The 17,028-nt window shown below is 44.2% G+C and overlaps 1 protein-coding gene across 4 annotated transcripts in view; it reads left to right on the top strand.

Annotated features, from left to right (window-relative positions):
- Positions 1–17,028, top strand: part of EPC1 (enhancer of polycomb homolog 1) — a 72,546-nt gene that overhangs the window by 21,225 nt on the left and 34,293 nt on the right. For 3 of the 4 annotated variants that reach the window (XM_056857235.1, XM_056857234.1, XM_056857237.1), the window contains exons 1-2: positions 2,072–2,289; positions 12,094–12,253. In XM_056857235.1, coding sequence (XP_056713213.1) covers positions 2,137–2,289; positions 12,094–12,253 — 313 coding nt within the window. In that variant the 5' untranslated portion in view covers positions 2,072–2,136. Of the gene's footprint in view, positions 1–2,071; positions 2,290–12,093; positions 12,254–17,028 lie in introns of those variants that run through there. The other variant, XM_056857236.1, reaches the window with a different exon arrangement.

Below are 17,028 nucleotides of genomic sequence, written 5' to 3'. Positions count from 1 at the left end.
AAGGATGGGGGGAAGCAAATTTGAGGATATGGGACTTCATACATACATGCCAAATCCCATATATATTTATATATGGATGTATGTGTATATATGTGTGTGTGTGTGTGTGTTAGGGTTGCCAGGTCCCTTTGCCACCGGTAGCAGGTTTTTGGGGTGGAGCCCGAAGAGGGTGTGGTTTGGGGAGGGACTTAAATGCCATAGAGTCCAATTGCCAAAGCGGCCCTTTTCTCCAGGTGAACTGATCTCTGTCGGCTGGAGATCAGTTGTAATAGCAGGCGATATCCAGCTAGTACCTGGAGGTTGGAAGAAGAAAATACCTATGCTGGAAATAACAGAAACTATAACAAATGGCAGCATGTGGCTTCAAAGATAATATAATGTGAAATATACCAACTGGAAAAGAAAACAATATTATAGAATATAATAATTCTATTTTTTGGAAAATCCAAAACACAACATTTATTCATAAACACTGTTTTGAAAGCCACACAGAAACCTCACTGGGTCTGAAATAACGAAAAATATATATATACAGATTGCTAAAAGCAATCTGTATATATACGTTTTTTGTTATTTCAGACCCGTATATATACATTTGTTGAAAGCCACACAGAAACCTCACTGGGTCTGAAATAACAAAAAACTGCTAAAAGCAATCTGTATATATACGTATTTTGTTATTTCAGACCCAGATTGCTAAAAGCAATTTGTATATATACATTTTTTGTTATTTCAGACCCAGATTGCTAAAAGCAATCTGTATTTATACATTTTTTTTGTTATTTCAGACCCAGTGATGTTTCTGCATGGCTTTCAACAACAGTGTTTATGAGTACCTGGAGGTTGGCAACCTGTGCGCGCGCGCGTGTTATGTGTACGCCAAAAAATCTTTAGTGGTTTTTTTTTTTTTTAGGCTGAGGCGAAAAGTTAAATTTCAAAAAAAAAAAAAAAGGACGAAACGGGAAAGGTAGAAACAACTCACAAATAATTCTCATCCCGGTCAATGCCAGAGAATTGTTTGATGCCACAGGGCCCAGAGCAGGGAACAAAGTGTGGCGGGGGGGGGGGGAAGAAAGTAATCAAGGGGTATTGAGACTACTGGCGAGGGGAGCCCTGCTGCTCTTTTTAAGGCCAGTTCGACGGTTTTTTTTTTTCCCAAAAAGAACGGTTGGCGCAGGGGGCGCTCCCCCCCCCCAATCAGCATCCCCGCCGAGCCCTCCTCCTCCTCCTTCCCCAGAGGTGGGGGGTGGGGAGGCTGCTCCCCGTCCCGCTCAGCCGCGGGTGCCGAAGCCTCCTTTTTCTCCTTCCCTTCCTCCAGGCGGCGGTGCCGGGAGCTCCGTCCCCTCCACCCCGCACCCCACATATCTCTTTTTTTATTATTATTATTCTTTTTTAATTATTTTTCATTGATAGGTAAATATACAGGGGGAAAGAAGAAAAAAAGAATAGGGAAAGGGAAAATAATATCGTTGACTCTCTCTCGTCGCCTTCCCCTACTGATCGTGGCGTGGAGGGACTCCCGGCCGGGCCGGGCGGGCCGCTCCGCCGCGCATCACAATGCAGGGGACTCCCGGGGCCGTGACGGGCGGTGTAACCGTCGCGCGCCGGGCGGCGGTGTCGCTTTAAAAAAAAGGGGGGGAGGAGAAGCCCTCGGGTGCTCTCCCGCCTTTTATCGCGGCCGGGGCTGGCCCGCTTTCTCTTTCCCCCCCCTCGCCCGCGCCTTTGCGCGCCCCCTTCCTTCCTCGCTTCGCTTCCTCCCTCTCCCCCCCTCGGCCGCGGCGTGCCCGCGCCTCCTGCGCGATGCAGTGTGGGAATGGCCGTGGCGCTGGGGTTGGCGGAAAGAGGCGGCCAGTCGAGGTTTAATGTCCGCCATGTTGGCCGCGGCGCGCTGAGCGGAGCCGGCGCGGCGGAGGAGAGGAGCCGGCGCCCCAGCCTCGCCGCGCCAGCCGGCGCCGCCGGGACCCGCCTCGGAGCGAGCCCCGCCCCGCCGCGGGAGCCCCGGTCCCTCCATGAGAGCGCTCGGCGGGGGCCGGCTCTCAGCTCGGAGCGCGCCCGCCGCCGCCGCCGCCCCCCCCGCCGCCGCCTCAGCCGCCGCAGCCGCAGCCGCCATATCCGCCGCAGCCGACGACGACTGACATGAGCAAACTGTCGTTCCGGGCCCGGGCGCTGGACGCGTCTAAGCCGCTCCCCGTCTTCCGCTGCGAGGACTTGCCCGACCTGGCCGAGTATGCCTCCATCAACCGGGCCGTGCCGCAGATGCCCACGGGCATGGAGAAGGAAGAGGAGTCGGTACGTGAGAGAGACCCCCTCCCGCCCCTGCGCCGGCCGGGCCCCGCCATCGCCCCGCGCCCGGGCCCCCACCATCGCCTCTGCGCAAGCACAAAATGGCCGCCATTTTCTCCCCCCCCCCCGCGCGGCCTTCCTCTCCTCACACCGTCACCCCCCCTCTCTTCGTGGCGGCGCCGCGGAGCCTTAGCAGCCCCCCCGCCGCCGCGTTGCCTTCGGGAGGGGGCCCCTCGGAGGCTCCCCTTCGCGGCCGGGCCCCCGAAAGGCACAAAGGGTGTCACGTGACGTGGCGGCCGGCCGCCATTTTGTGGTGCCTCTGGTTTCGTTGGGGCTGGGCCTGGTGCGGCGGGCGGGCCGGGGAGAGCGCGAGCCCGGCGCCGGAGGAGGGTGCAGGGCCGCCCCGCGGGCGCTAGGTGGCGCCTTCGCGTTGCGAGAGCCGCGCCGAGGAAGTGAAACGGCCGCCCACCCCCCACCCCACGTGCTGTCGCTTTCGCGGCGTGTCTCCAGAAACCCGGCTGGGGACAGCTGGAAGGGTCGGGAGGGGAGTGGGCAGTTTTAGGGAGGGCTTGCAACCGTGCGGCGTATTCCTTCTGGCCCGGTGCGTGCAGCGTCGTAAATTATAGCTGCAAATAATTCCAGACGAGTCGACTCGTTCGTCTGTAAGTAGCAGAATAAAACGAGAGTCCGGTGCATCCGTTAAAGCACTGGTTTCCAACCGGGGGTCCGTGGACCCCCAGGGGTCCGCGAGAACTAAATTAAGGTCCGCGAAACAAAGTTATAAACCCATAATAAATTAATATTTTCAATTAAAAATTCTCTATTATAAAATATATATATTCAAATATTATTCTAACTTTAATGTTTAACTAACAGTTATGATTAAAGTTTATTTTCAAATTCTCGGAGTTTTTATTTTGAACTTTGGGGTCCCTGCACCGAACAAAAAAGTCCTAGTGGTCCCTGGTCAAAAAAAGGTTGGGAACCACTGCGTTAAAGACATTATTTATTACGCCACCATGAACACATGAAGCTGCCTTTTACTGAATCAGAGCCTCGGTCCATCAAAGTCAGTATTGTCTACTCAGACTGGCCGTGGCTCTCCAGGGTCTCAGGCAGGGGTCTTTCACATCACCTAGTCCCTTTAACTGGAGAGGCCGGGGGTTGAACCTGGGACCTTCTGCATCCCAGACAGAGGCTCTACCACTGACCCACAGCCCTTCCCCAAGAGAAATGGAGGGGGAAGGGTTAATTAGTGGGGTCAGGGAGCTTGAAGCATGAACCAGCATGAAGCTGCCTTATACTGAATCAGAGCCTTGGTCCATCAAAGTCAGTATTGTGTACTCAGGCTGGCAGCGGCACACCAGGGTCTCAGGCTGAGGTCTTTCACATCACCTCCTTGCCTGATCCCTTTAACTCGAGATGCCGGGGATTGAACCTGGGACCCTTATGCATGCCAAGCAGAGGCTTTACCACTGAGCTACGGCCCCTCCCCAGCTGCTTCAGAAGTGGGAGGACGCCTTACCTCCGTTGTATATTACTTAAGATGTAGAACACAAACATTACAGAAAGATGATTCCGTTACTGCTTCCAGAAATAGAACAATATCGTGGTTTTTCTCTCCCCCTCCCTTTCCTTAATAAATTGACTTTACTGTTGCTGCCAGAAGAACCACCTGTCAGGTTCATGTTAGCTAGGGATTATCTGCCGCATTGCCCATACTCAAGCGTGCTGAAAATTTTAAAAGTTAACAGAAATGAAAGTTCTCAAACGGTAAGGCCATTTCTCCCTGCTGGCTTTGAGTGACATTTCTCTTGTGTTTAGCATAGGGTTACCAGCTCTGGGTTGGGAAACACCTGAAGATTTTGGGGGTGGAGCCTGAGGAAGGCAGAGTTTGGGTAAGGGAGGCACTTCAGTGGGGTATAATGTCATGGAGTCCACCTTCCAAAGCTGCCATTTCGTCCAGGTGAACTGATCTCTGTCACCTGGAGATCAGTTGTAATAGCGGGACATCTCCAGCCACCACCCGGAGGCTGGCAACCCTAATTAAGGTTTGTCAGAAGACTTACTGAGACAGCTATGACCTCTAATGTTATTGTACTTACTGGTCAATTATTAGAAGCAATAATACCACTAGTCCTATCTAATAAAGGCATCCCAGCTTTTCTGAAGTCACTTATTCTAAAGTTTAATGGAATTTAATCAGTTACTTGATCTGTCATGGGGTTGCTATCAGATTCTTGTGCAGGACTGGGTCAGTGTGACAGCTTTTCTTGGTTTTACACATTAAAGTTAGATTTCAGCTGGCATAACCTTTCAAAAGCCAGAAAAACTAGCTGTTCTTTCTAAGTTGCAACTCAGTTGTCCAAGAAAGCGTCTTTATTTACATGTCTAAACAAATTGTGCTTGTGTTTTAAATAACATGTTCTGTAGAGAGGTGTGTGTGTGTATAAACAATTCACTGGAGATAAAAATTCCTGTAGAAGTAGTATTTGGACATCTTTACACCACGTGGTAAACTTTAGAGTTCTCAAACTGTGGATTTATGAAATATAGTTAACTATTCAGCGTGTATTAACTGCAGTTACTAGTTATAATATAAAAATATAATGAATGTTTTGATGTACCAGTATTTTTAAAAGAAAGCTAGGTAGCTAACATGAAATAAAGATTGACCCAGGAGAGTTCATAATGCTCTTGTAAACATGATACAGATCTTTTGTTGATTGAGCATAATGTAGTGACTTTGCTTATGGAAATCTTGAGATTGATTTGTATCACTTACTTTGGCCATCTTACAGTTTTGTGAATGTAAATGTAATGCAAATATCAGCACAGTGCGCATGAAGAAACGTAGCAAAAGGCAGCAATCCTGTGCACAGTTTCTTGGAAGTAAGTCCCATTGAATTAAGTGGAGCTTACTTCCGAACAAACAAACACAGACTTATTTTGAAAAGAGGTATTTAGCCCTGTTGTATTTTATTTTTGTCTTTACTATCTTGGTATTTATATTAGTGGAATTCATCTTTCCTGAAATGTGAGTTTGCATTTTTTTATCATCTTAATGTTAAATGCATGGAATTGCAGTAATAAATATCCCAACACGTGTGTCCTGATAGGAAGCAGCTACATTTCAACCCCTGCTGACTAAAATTTACAAGATGTGTGTCATGGTCAGAAAGCAGCTACATTTCAGCCCTGCTGACTAAAATGTATAGGATGTGTCGAAGTGAATGGATAAAATAATGCAAACTAGCTGTCCTTTAAAAAGAAAAAAATTAATGCTAAAGGGGTATGGTATGACAGTGACTGAGAAGACTGCCAGGTCTCTTTTCCAGGCCAGTCATGTGTAGTCAAGAAGTAGTATGCAAACACATTGCGGAATAAGTCTGCAAACCTGTGTATATGCTGTGGCAGGTGCCGTAGAAAAACAGCTGGTCGGGATGTATCTTAAGTCATGATCACATGTAATGTTAGGTGCATCTGATGCCATTGATAGTATTATATGTTCTGATCCCTGCATGGGTTTGGGATACATGCATTCTCAAGACACTTTCACACAGCCCATAGCTGTTTGTGCAAGAATTATCCTTTCATGCAAATGGGAGTAGTAGAAAGCAGTGGTTCTTGTAGGTTATCCGGGCTGTGTAACCGTGGTCTTGGTATTTTCTTTCCTGACGTTTCGCCAGCAGCTGTGGCAGGCATCTTCAGAGGAATAACACTGGTCACTGTCCTTCAGTGTTACTCCTCTGAAGATGCCTGCCACAGCTGCTGGCGAAACGTCAGGAAAGAAAATACCAAGACCACGGTTTCACAGCCCGGATAACCTACAAGAACCAATGAACTCTGACCGTGAAAGCCTTCGACAATATTTAGTAGAAAGCAGTGTTTGTATAACTGCTTGAAATATTAAGAATGCTGTATAAACCTAATGAAAACATTCTGGGAAAGGAAGCTCCATTATAGATATTAGGTTTTTTTAAATAATTAATCTATTTATAGTGCAGATAGGGGTAGTGGGGGTGTTTAGTTTATAATGTTATAAACTGCTGAATAGTTGGATTCTTACATCTTGTTAAATGAAACTTAGTGCAAGGGGAGGGGCAGTGGCTCAGTGGTAGAGCCTCTGCTTGGCATGCAGGAGGACCCAGGTTCAATCCCTAGTCCAGTTAAAGGGACTAGGCAAGTAGGTCATGTGAAAGGCCTCTGCCTGAGACCCCGGAGAGCCGCTGCCAGCCAGAGTAGACAGTACTGACTTTGATGGATCAAGGTCTGATTCAGTATAAGGTAGCTTCATACGTTCAATGCAACAATTTCCACAGTAGTATTAAGTTAAAGTATGTGCTGCTAATAACACAAGCTGCTAATATGGAAGGAGAAATTTATCAATCTTTCAGTCTTATGTCCTGAAATTATTCTTGACTACGGTACAAAACATGGCCATCGTTGGTGATCTTGAAAACTGATCCCCCCCAAAAAAAGCTTTCATGTAGGCTTAATTTCTAATGAGAGTCAATTGAGTTTATCTGCTCTTAGTCTCAGAATAAAATGTGTGCTTTATGTTGACAGCTTTAGTGCCAAAGAATCAGGTCAAGTGAGGTTCAGAGACGAGACAACTCATGCCAATTTTGCTTAAGTAGTACAGGATCAAATGCACTGAGTTGCCAGCAATAATAAAAATTTCCCAGTAGAAACATGTTTGAATTTCTTTATTTGAGAACTTGTTGGTGGTAGAAAGTGCTGTTAAGTCACAGCTGACTTATGGCAACCCCTGTAGGGCTTTCAGAGCAAAAGACATCCAGAAATGGTTTGCCATTGCCTGCCTCTTTGTCACAACCCTGGACTTCCTTGGTGGTCTCCCATTCATGTACTAACCAGGGCCAACCGTGCTGATTTTGTCCTCTGCCTCAGTTGATGGGAGCCTGATTTTGAAACATGGTTTTGACATCAATCTTTACCCCTACAGAAGAGGACCCTGGCCCAATAGCCCATACTGTTGTCAGTGTTTTGCTGTTTTGGGCTTGTGGAGTGAGGATCCATTGTTTGAGAGTGCAGAAAACAATGTGTCGTGATTTGAGAGCTCTTCCTTTCTCTTCATGCCTCCTCCTGACTGCTAGCATTTCAGTACTTTGCATGATAGTTTGGCAATAAGGGTCAGGTATTCAGTGGGTCTTATTTCCAGACAAGTGTGCAGTGGAGTGCCTAAGTCTGTCACCCTGAATCTGTGTTTTTCTCCTCTTGCACCTCTTCTGTATGATTTCATTGCATGTGTGTCTTGGTCTCCTCAGTCATTAGGCATTTCCTTTCCCATTATAATAGGTTCTCTGTATCTATCTACATTGTAATTAATTCAGCCAGTGCCAGTTATGTTACTTGGAACAGTACCTGTGAGCACTCAGTTTTTATATCTTGTGGTTGTGAACTCTCCTGATTCAATAGTGTGATGCTTTGAACCCAGCCACTAGTTAATTTCGGTATCTTCTCATCTACTGAGAGTCTCATAGTGGTAGCATTTGGTCTGCCAATCATGTATCTCCCCTTCCATCAAAGCAATTTGCATTCCCTGCATAATTTAAAAAAATTATGCGTAATTGTGTAAACACTAACCATAACAAGAAAATCAAACCAAGTAGCTGCCAAGTAATACAGAGGATCCAGATTACACAGCCATCTTTTACTGACCAAGTGTACTGTTAAATAAATGGCTTTTTATCACTATTGGGATGTATTTGTATGAACCTTTTTCTGGAAAGTTGCTTCACAGCCTCGGGGCACCAAAAGTAAAGCACCAGGCTCCACACTGATATATTCATGCTGATGAGATGCTTTGATCTGTGGTGGTGGCATTATCTGAGATGTGTATGTCCCAGGCTATGTGGGCAGATAAAAGTTGACATCATTGCCTTTAGTTCAAGAAGAAACTAGTAACTGGTAGCAAATCTAATTACTACGTTATGGGAGAATCACTGCTTCTTTATTGTGTTTTAACATAAGTTTTTATGGTTCATAGCTTAAGTTGATATGCGTTATTGCCAGTCTCCCTTGTTTGTTACTTGGTGTCACTATCCAGCATAGTAAGCTTACACATTCTTGAATAGCAACAAATTGTCAAGTTGTGTTTTATCTAAGAGTGAGTGGCTGTCAAATATGTTACTCAGGCATGTATTGATCCCCTTGTGGAACCAAAAATTACTTGCTAGAAAATACTGCTTTACAAAAACATTTGGTACTGGTTTCATTACCTCGAAGCCCTTTGACACAAATTGGGGAAGGGTTTGTGTATTGATAACCAAGGTACACGTCTTCCTTGAAGACGTGTATCTTATTAGGATAAATCTTAAGAGTTTGCTTCACAAACACCTATCAGCTACAGTGTATTCCAAGTTAGATTAGGGAAATCAGTACATAAGCTTTTGTGGGAAAGTTCATGATTTTATGGGGCTGTGTTCCCTCTTTTTTATTTCTGGTTTAAGAATATTGGATTATATGTTGATTGGATTGTATGTTGATTCATACGGACTCGCCACATGTTCTGTGAGGGAAACTAGAAATTCTAATTTGTGTGTGCTTAACCTGAAGTTTATAGTGAAGTAAGTGGATTTTATTGGACTAGAGATAAAGGTACAAATGTCAGCATTCTGTAAATTCTGGAGTTTTTAAAATGTAAGATTTATATCCTGTACTACCAGGTTGAAAAAACAAACCCCCACATGGCAACTGAGTGTTGTTCAGAGGTTGAAGCTTGTAAGTGGGAAGTATAACTGGTTGCTCTAAAGCAAGGTATGCTGCCATACAAGACAGAGTAACCGTACTTATAGGCATGCTAGAACAACCAGGGGACCCATGACACTCTCATGGGCGGGGGGGAGGCAGCGATGAAATCCTATTTCCTTGTTATGCCAGCCTGGCTCAAGCAATGGCTCAGAGCACCCTCTTCCCTCTCCCCCCAGTAACAGCTCCACAAAGACCCACAGAGAAACTCACTTGTCCACCTCTCCCTTGTTTTGCCTGCTTGCAAGTCTGGTCTCCCCTACTGCTGCCTGCCCCTCTGTCCATTCCCCTCCCTAATGCTCTGTCTGCCTACCCAGTACCCTCCCGTCCAGGGATTGTGGGGGGGGACAGCCACTCCTGCTCTCACTTCCCTTTGCCTGTCCATTTTCAGTCCGTCTAGCTGGTGCAGTGGCAGCTCCACCTCTGCCTTCCACTGGTGTCAGGCTGACGGACAAGCGTCTGTTCAGGTGCACACAGTGCTCCTCTGTTTGGGGGGAATTTAACCCCCCTTTTTAACTTTTAAGATTTTTCTGCAGCGGGGGGGTGCCCTATGTTTGTTGAAATATGTTTTCCCTACGTGGCCATGATCCACAGATGGAGCCCTGTTGAATGTTAGGTGGAAGGATGTTTACCTGGGAGCTTGTGCAGTCTCTGCCACCTTTGTTGTTGACCTTGTAGTGAAAAGATAGTGTACGGATATTTCATGATCCTGTTGTGCCAGTGGAGTAACTAAAAAAAAGCAAGTCTGGCCAAAGTTCTAAATGTTTTCTCAGAGAGTCCCAGAAAAGCTTGTAAAAATGTTATTGGCATGTTCAGCAACTCTCTGGGATTCAGGCTAATCATGTGTTTGACTTAAATCTAGTTATTTTGTATGTCAGGATATAATTAAACTCAGGTTTTTTCTTGCATGTTATCTTCACCTATCTTGTACTAGTAACAGTTCTCTTGACCAATATATCCTCAAAGCATGCATCCCAGTCAAGATAATTGACCATTTAAAGCCTCTTAGTGTGTGTGTGGGGGAGGAGTCATAATATTTGCCGTTCGTGAACACATGGCATATTGAATAAGAAAAAGTAGAAATCTCTGGAAAGCATTCATAACATCTTCATGGTGACACTATAGATATCACCTTTGCCCCTTTAAGCACTTTTTGCCTCTTGTGTATATGTGTGCTTATCTGTGTTCTTTTTTTCATTGGTACCAAGAACATTTCAAATTGTATTGTGGTGGACAGGAAACACATGAAGAAAGGTGGAAGATTCTGTCAAGAATGAATTGGGAGCAAGGATTACTTTAATAACAGTTCATAGAAATTAAAAATGCTTGGATGCTAACTACATGTAAGAGTGGGGAGAGAGATTTGTTTAATGGAATTTATTTTTGGCAAATGATAAATCTTTTTCAGTCTGCTTCAGTCATACTGGGAGTATATTCCTGAATAAAATGTGAAAGCGGAGTTTTTAGAAGGCATGTGGAATAGGGAAACATCTTTATATTTTCTTGTTTTGCATGGTAGAAAGTTTCCTAAAATCTCTTGCTGGATTGATTCTGGATAGGTTCAGAATGTTGCTTAACATAGCATTCAGTTTCCCTGTAATTCTTGCCTGTCACACATTCAGAATGGGTATAAATGATGTTTAAACAATTTTAATGCCCTTGATGGCTTGTTCTGGCTTGCGCCTTCCAGAATACTGTGAAACTGGAAATGATCCTTTTCTGGTCACTAATTCAAAATATTTTGAAAGCTCATGTTCGAAGTCTTATTTTATTCTTGGGTAACTGTGCCCAAGTATAAAATGATGACCTTGGACTAGTCACAGCTCTCTTAGACCTCTCTCAGCCCCACCTACCTCACAGAGTATCTGCTGTGGGGAGGGGAAGGGAAGGTGATTGTAAGCCAGTTTGATTCTTCCTTAAGTGGAGTTGGTATATAAAAACCAACTCTTTTAAACAACAATTGACCCTAAGTGTACTTGGAGATCACATTTGGTTACCACAAGTTGAATTGAATTGATTCTTAATGGGAGTCTGATAAAACTCATGATTGACAAGATAATCAGGGAATTTTGGTTTCAAATACTATGCATTCCAGGAATAAATTAGTGCTATAAATACATCCACAACTGTTTGTGTTGCTTTTCTTGTTTAGCTGGGCATATGTACTATAAATGCCAATTGAAGTGATGATAGTTGATTAACAGGTCTTGACTTGATTAACAAGTCTTGACTTTCTTCCACTTCATTGGAAGAGCAGGTATTTTATAAGAACCCGGAGGCAGTGCCGTTGGATCTTTAGGAAGCATGCATTCAGAAATAGCTGCCTTCATTATAAACAGAATACTTGGCTTGTAACCTCTCGTCATTTTGTGACTGGTCCCAGTACCCTCAAAGCAGCCATTCCATGGTGGCTCCCACTCCTCAGAATTCCCACAGGGTTCCACAAGTTCCATAAGTTTGATATGAGGCATATTGTGGGGCATGTGTGATTTTCATATTGTGGTGGTGATGGTGAAGCTGTTAGGCATTCAGCAGCATAAGACTGGCGCTGCGTGAGTCAGGGTGATAAGTGAACCTGAGAAGTGTATTGAAATATAGTTTCAAAATTAAAGACCCTTGGAAGATCATGTGATGTTATAAGCTGCTTAGAAGTCAATATCAGAGCAGTTATGGATGAAACACTGGCTTGACAACTTGAAGGACTAGGAGCGTGCCATAAGCTCACGTACTCCTGTGTCCTGTCTGTCCATCCATCTTCAGTGTCCCCCCCCCCCCCGCATTCAGATTTTCACCTTCCTTTCCTCATTTGCCTAACTATGGGTGCCATATACTTATCTGAATTGGAAAGGCTGTAGTTGGAAGGATTTGAAACTTGGGGGTCTGAACTTCAGCCTCTAGCTGTCTGCTAATTTCAGTTATGGACGAATAAGCCAGCATCAAAATGTGTGATCCTCCCTTTTGCTGAGCAAATTTCTTTTTAACCATAGTTTTTTGTGAGTGCTGACGCTTTCCTTTTTCCCCCCTCCCCTTAAATTCTAGGAACACCATCTCCAGCGGGCTATTTCAGCACAGCAGGTATATGGAGAGAAGAGGGATAATATGGTCATACCAGTCCCAGAGGCAGAAAGTAATATTGCTTATTATGAATCTATATATCCTGGAGAATTTAAGATGCCAAAGCAGCTTATTCATTTACAGCGTGAGTATGTCTTTTTTATGACTGAATATTGAGTAGCTGTGTATAGGTCCTGGAGAAACCAATTGACTTATTCTGATAGAGCTTTTAGAAGGCTGCATGTGAAAGAATAAGTGCAAATAGTTTCACACTGGCTGGCGGGCATTCTGAGAACAGCTGTTCCCAGAATGCATCAGGTGCTAGGGGTAGTAGTCATCCCAGAGAAAAGGAAGACGGAAGGATGCTCGAAAGCTTTCTGTTCCTTGACGCCCTGCTGGTGCTGCCACTCCCTGTCAGGAGTGCAGATGTTGTAGTGTGAAGGAAGCAGAAAGTAGCAGTTGTCTGAGGGCTCCTAGAGCCCCATGATGCTGCTGATGACATAGGATGCATCATGGCGTTCCAAAAGTTTGGATTCCTCTTGGGGGGGAAATTGACGTTTCGATTATGCAATCTGGAAAGGAGCTCAAAAATCTGTAGTTAATTCTTAGAGGTGAGTGTTGCTGACTTAAGTTGAACTTGCCCCCAAGTAAGATATGTTTGCAGCCTTAGAAGATACAAAAAAATACAGTTACCATCGGGCTTAATGTCAAGGACTGTTGCTACCAATTCTGCATATCGCAGGCTGGATATGTAGTGTATTGATTTTTGTTTCCTTCATGTGGTAAAACATCTTGGGTAAGGTTTATATAGAAGTGAGATTTAAATATTTTAAATGAAATAATCTTTATTGAATACTTGGATTTTACAGGGGATGGGGCAAACCATTGTTCTTTAGTCAGCAGTTGAGATTGGCCAGGCCAGTAGGAAGTGGGGGGGGGGGAGACGAACAAAATATGGAATCGAAGTTAGCTATGGGTGAGTAATGAAAGGAGAACTGCAGAGAATGGAGCAGGTGATTCTCTGGGTCAGACATGCACCTGAAAGGGCATGGGAATAAAATGGAATGACAAGTCAGAGGAACGGGACAGGAGAGTTCCCATACCTAGAGATGTGAAATTTCCAGGAATGTTGAAGATATGGGAAAAAACATCTTAGGGGAACTGGAAATATATGCAATACTTACTGTTCTATCAAACCTAGACTAATTTTATTGCTTTAACAGCATAAAATGCATCATTTATAACTTAGCACGCGAAATTGCAATATTTGAAGTATTTGTGGAATTTAAAAATTATAAATGCCTTAGTTTTATACAAACAAAATTGTGAATATATCCAGTACTTGAGAGAAAACTGCAAGCTAGTGCACCCTATGCTGTCTTAGCACACGTACCTTAATTTTTGCTATCTGATTATAGTGTGATGGGTTCTCAGTGAAACTTTCAAGTCTTTTCCTGTGAGGCTTTGGTGCAGTTTCTGCCCTACCTCCTTCTGATCTTTTTCCCCTCCAGCAGGTTAGGGCAATAAGCTACTTGTTACACTGTCTGTGGGTATAATTGTCAAGAGTGGTTTGCTGGAGAGGTGAAAAGGTCGACCAGGTCAAAAGGAGAATGGGAGGTATGCAGCAGATGAAAAGCTGTGAAAGCCCTGCAAGCTCCCCTCATGAAGATTAGGTATCCTTAAAGATGCAGATTTGCATCTTGTATTTAAGAGCTGTATGTGTCTACAGCAGGGATCCCCAACATGGTGCCTGTGGGTGCTGTGGCACCCGCCAACGCCATTTCTGATGCCTGCCAAGTGTTTTTAGGAAGTGGTTGGGGCCAGGTAGGGCTTTTGCCAAGCAAAGCTTCTGATTGACTGTTGGAGATTTGACTGGCTGTGCAGTGGGGGTGGAGCCAGGTAGGGTTTTTGCCAGGCAAAGCTTCTGATTGACTGTTGGAGATTTGATTGGCTGTGCGGATTTTTTAAAATATAGTGCCACCACAGCACAAGGATCTGCACTGTGTTACTGAAGTTAAATTGTGGCCATTGTTTTGTGGCTGGTTCCGCCTCCTGTGGCAGCCATTTTGTTGCTGCGCCCACCAAATGTGCCAGCAGGCTCAAAAAGGTTGGGGACCCCTGTTCTACAGCATGCCCAGCTTGTCTCTAAAACAGGGGTGGTGAACCTTTTTTCTGCCAAGGGCCATTTGGATATTTATAACATCATTCACGGGCCATTCAAAATTATCAACTTAAAAATTAGCCTGCTATATTTGGTCAAACATTTAGCCAAGAGGCACGACCGGAGACGGCTCTGAGTGTCTGCCATGTTTCTCCACGGCCCGCGTGGGTAAAGTTAACAGTTTCTTGGGCGGTCCTAGCAGCTCCATAGCTAATGACTCTTCTGCAAGGGGGGGAAGAAGGTTCCTTTTCTCAGCAAAACAAACTCACATCTGCCTTGAATAGAGGCTATTCCTGTCTGCGGGTGGGGCCGGATCACCAGTCTTAGATCCTTCTAAGCTAGAGATCTGCCAGGACCCACGAAGGGCCAGACCAAATGATTTCGCGGGCCTTATGTGGCCCCCGGGCCTGACGTTCCCCACCCCTGCTCTAAAAGCATTTCACTCATTCTAAAAGAGAAATTATTCCATAGGAGAAATATTCCATAGGAGTTTTTTTCAGTACTCCCCAAAAAGGCCAATTTTTTTTCCATACAGTAAAATTGAAAAAAAAGGCCCGTGGGGAAGGTTTTTTCTGGGTCTTCACATTTCTAGCCATACCATCCATTGTTTCGCAGATGAAAACAGGAGTGCTTAAGTAACTATGTGAAGGAGGCCTGCAAAAAGGAAACGGAGGAGAGGAGGCACAGGAGTGTAACCAAGGAAGAGACTGGGCATTTGTAGTAGAGTGATTTCCTTCCTCCTACTCTTAGGGCAACAAAAGATACTGCCTGAGGCAAACTGTTTTGCATATAAATAGAAAAGAAAGTAAATGCAAAACAGAGTACTTGAAAGGAGAGAGAGAGAAGCTTCCCTGGTCTGCTGCAAACTAGCAAGGTTTGACTGGTATATCAAGATGCATATTCTGTACAGCCTTGTATAGCACAGCATAAGCTTTCATAGCATCTGGCCCAAGGAGTGTCCTTGACAGGGTGAAACACATCATCAATGTTTAGCGTTGCTTTTGTGACAGGCAAACCAGAGGGTGCTGCCTTAACATTTTATATAAAATTGCTGGGAGAGACAGGGGTGGAGGAAAGTTCATCAAAACACTGACGGTGCTTGCTTGTCATTTTCATTCCCATTTGATCTGAGTGCAGTGGTCAGATCACAAAGGACTGCCTGAAAGCTACAAGGCTGAATGGAATCTAATCCAGACAAGACCAAAGTAATGGTGTTGGAGCTGCATAATCTTGAGGAAATGTAGTTGTACCTGATGGTTGCCTGCCTTCAAATGTCACTGAAAGATCAATTGTGTTGCCTGGGACTGCTTTGAGGAGTTCTTATTAGTTACATCTCTTACACCCCTTTGTAAGTCTTCCTAGAGTTCAAGGTTATTGCTGCTGTTGACCATGTTACAGTAGTCTGCATGTGGAACTGCCCTTGACTATTCACATGCAGCAGTTGGTACAGAAAGTGTGGCCTGGATCCATTAGCGGATAGGCCATTGGAAGCCTATAACTTATTTCCTTTATGACAGTCTTTCTCTTCACTTCTAGGTACAGTTCAAAGTATTGGTGCTTACCCTTAAGGCCCACTATCCAGAGAAGGCATTATTAAATAAACATGAACTTCCCTGAATGTTGAGTTCTACTGGGAAAGCCCTAAACTGTACCAGCTTCCTGCAAAGAAAGATCAAAGGGGCAAGAATACACACACACATATTATATATATATATATATATATATATATATATATATATATATATATATATATATATATATATATATATATATATATATATATATATATATAAAAAAACTCTAAATCCGTTTCTCGTACTGCCACAGCAGACCCAAGAATTCTTCTAAGGACCAAAGATCTTTCCTAGCAAGTTAGAATCTAACAATGTATAAATAAAAGAAGATTTCCCTCCCTCCCTGTATGCATCACTTGGCACTGCTTCCATTTAAATCTTTGCCAACTTGTTGCCCCTTCACGCAGTTTGGAGAGATCCTTTTGGAAGGCCTCATAGGTTATTTGGGGTGTTAATGTACTGAAAACCTGGTGTTAATAGTAAACAACTTGGCCACCTCAATCCCAGATTCCTGTTAAAGTGTGTATTGGGGTGAATTCCTTGTTGCAGTAACATAAGCTTGCCTGGGTTTGGTTCCAGTAACTCCCTGAGTAACACACTTCATAAAACAAAATAAGGCTTTATTAAAGAAATTTAAGAAATTTATTTAAAGCAAGGCATATAGTTCAGTGGCAGTAAATAAAATGCACAAGAATAATAAAGCCGGCTAGTTGTCTTATTGGAGTCCTAACACAGTGCAGTTGTTTCTTAAGGCAAAGAGTTTCCAGAGCATAATACAAGTATCTTCTTAGCAGTAAGGAGGGGTAGGAGGGTAAAGGGATAAAGGGATTCTTCTCTCTAGCTACACTTATAGAAAAAAAGCTGGCCATAACCTTCTGACCTTCTCACCAATCATAGGGCAGTATCCATGGAACTTCCCAGGGTAGGAGCGAGTTCCCTCTCCCATATTCACAGCTGAATTGTATGAGTTAATTAACAGGCCTGAGAACTTGTCCTTGAGGAGTAGCCTTGTGGGGCTGTGACTAACACCTGCAAAGAGTCAAGGAACAAACTTAGGCTGGAAAATTATTTTCAAGGTTGAATTCTCTCTTGTCATGGGGCCAGAGTTTTTCTTCTTTTTTTCATTAAAACGAAATAATTGGTCACAGATTATTCCAAGGAACCAGTAGAAATAAAAACAAGGGG

This window comes from Euleptes europaea, chromosome 11, assembly GCF_029931775.1.
Source record: "Euleptes europaea isolate rEulEur1 chromosome 11, rEulEur1.hap1, whole genome shotgun sequence".
Taxonomy (NCBI): domain Eukaryota; kingdom Metazoa; phylum Chordata; class Lepidosauria; order Squamata; family Sphaerodactylidae; genus Euleptes; species Euleptes europaea.
Note: the sequence above shows the minus strand (reverse complement) of the source record. Positions and strands in the feature narration are given on the sequence as shown.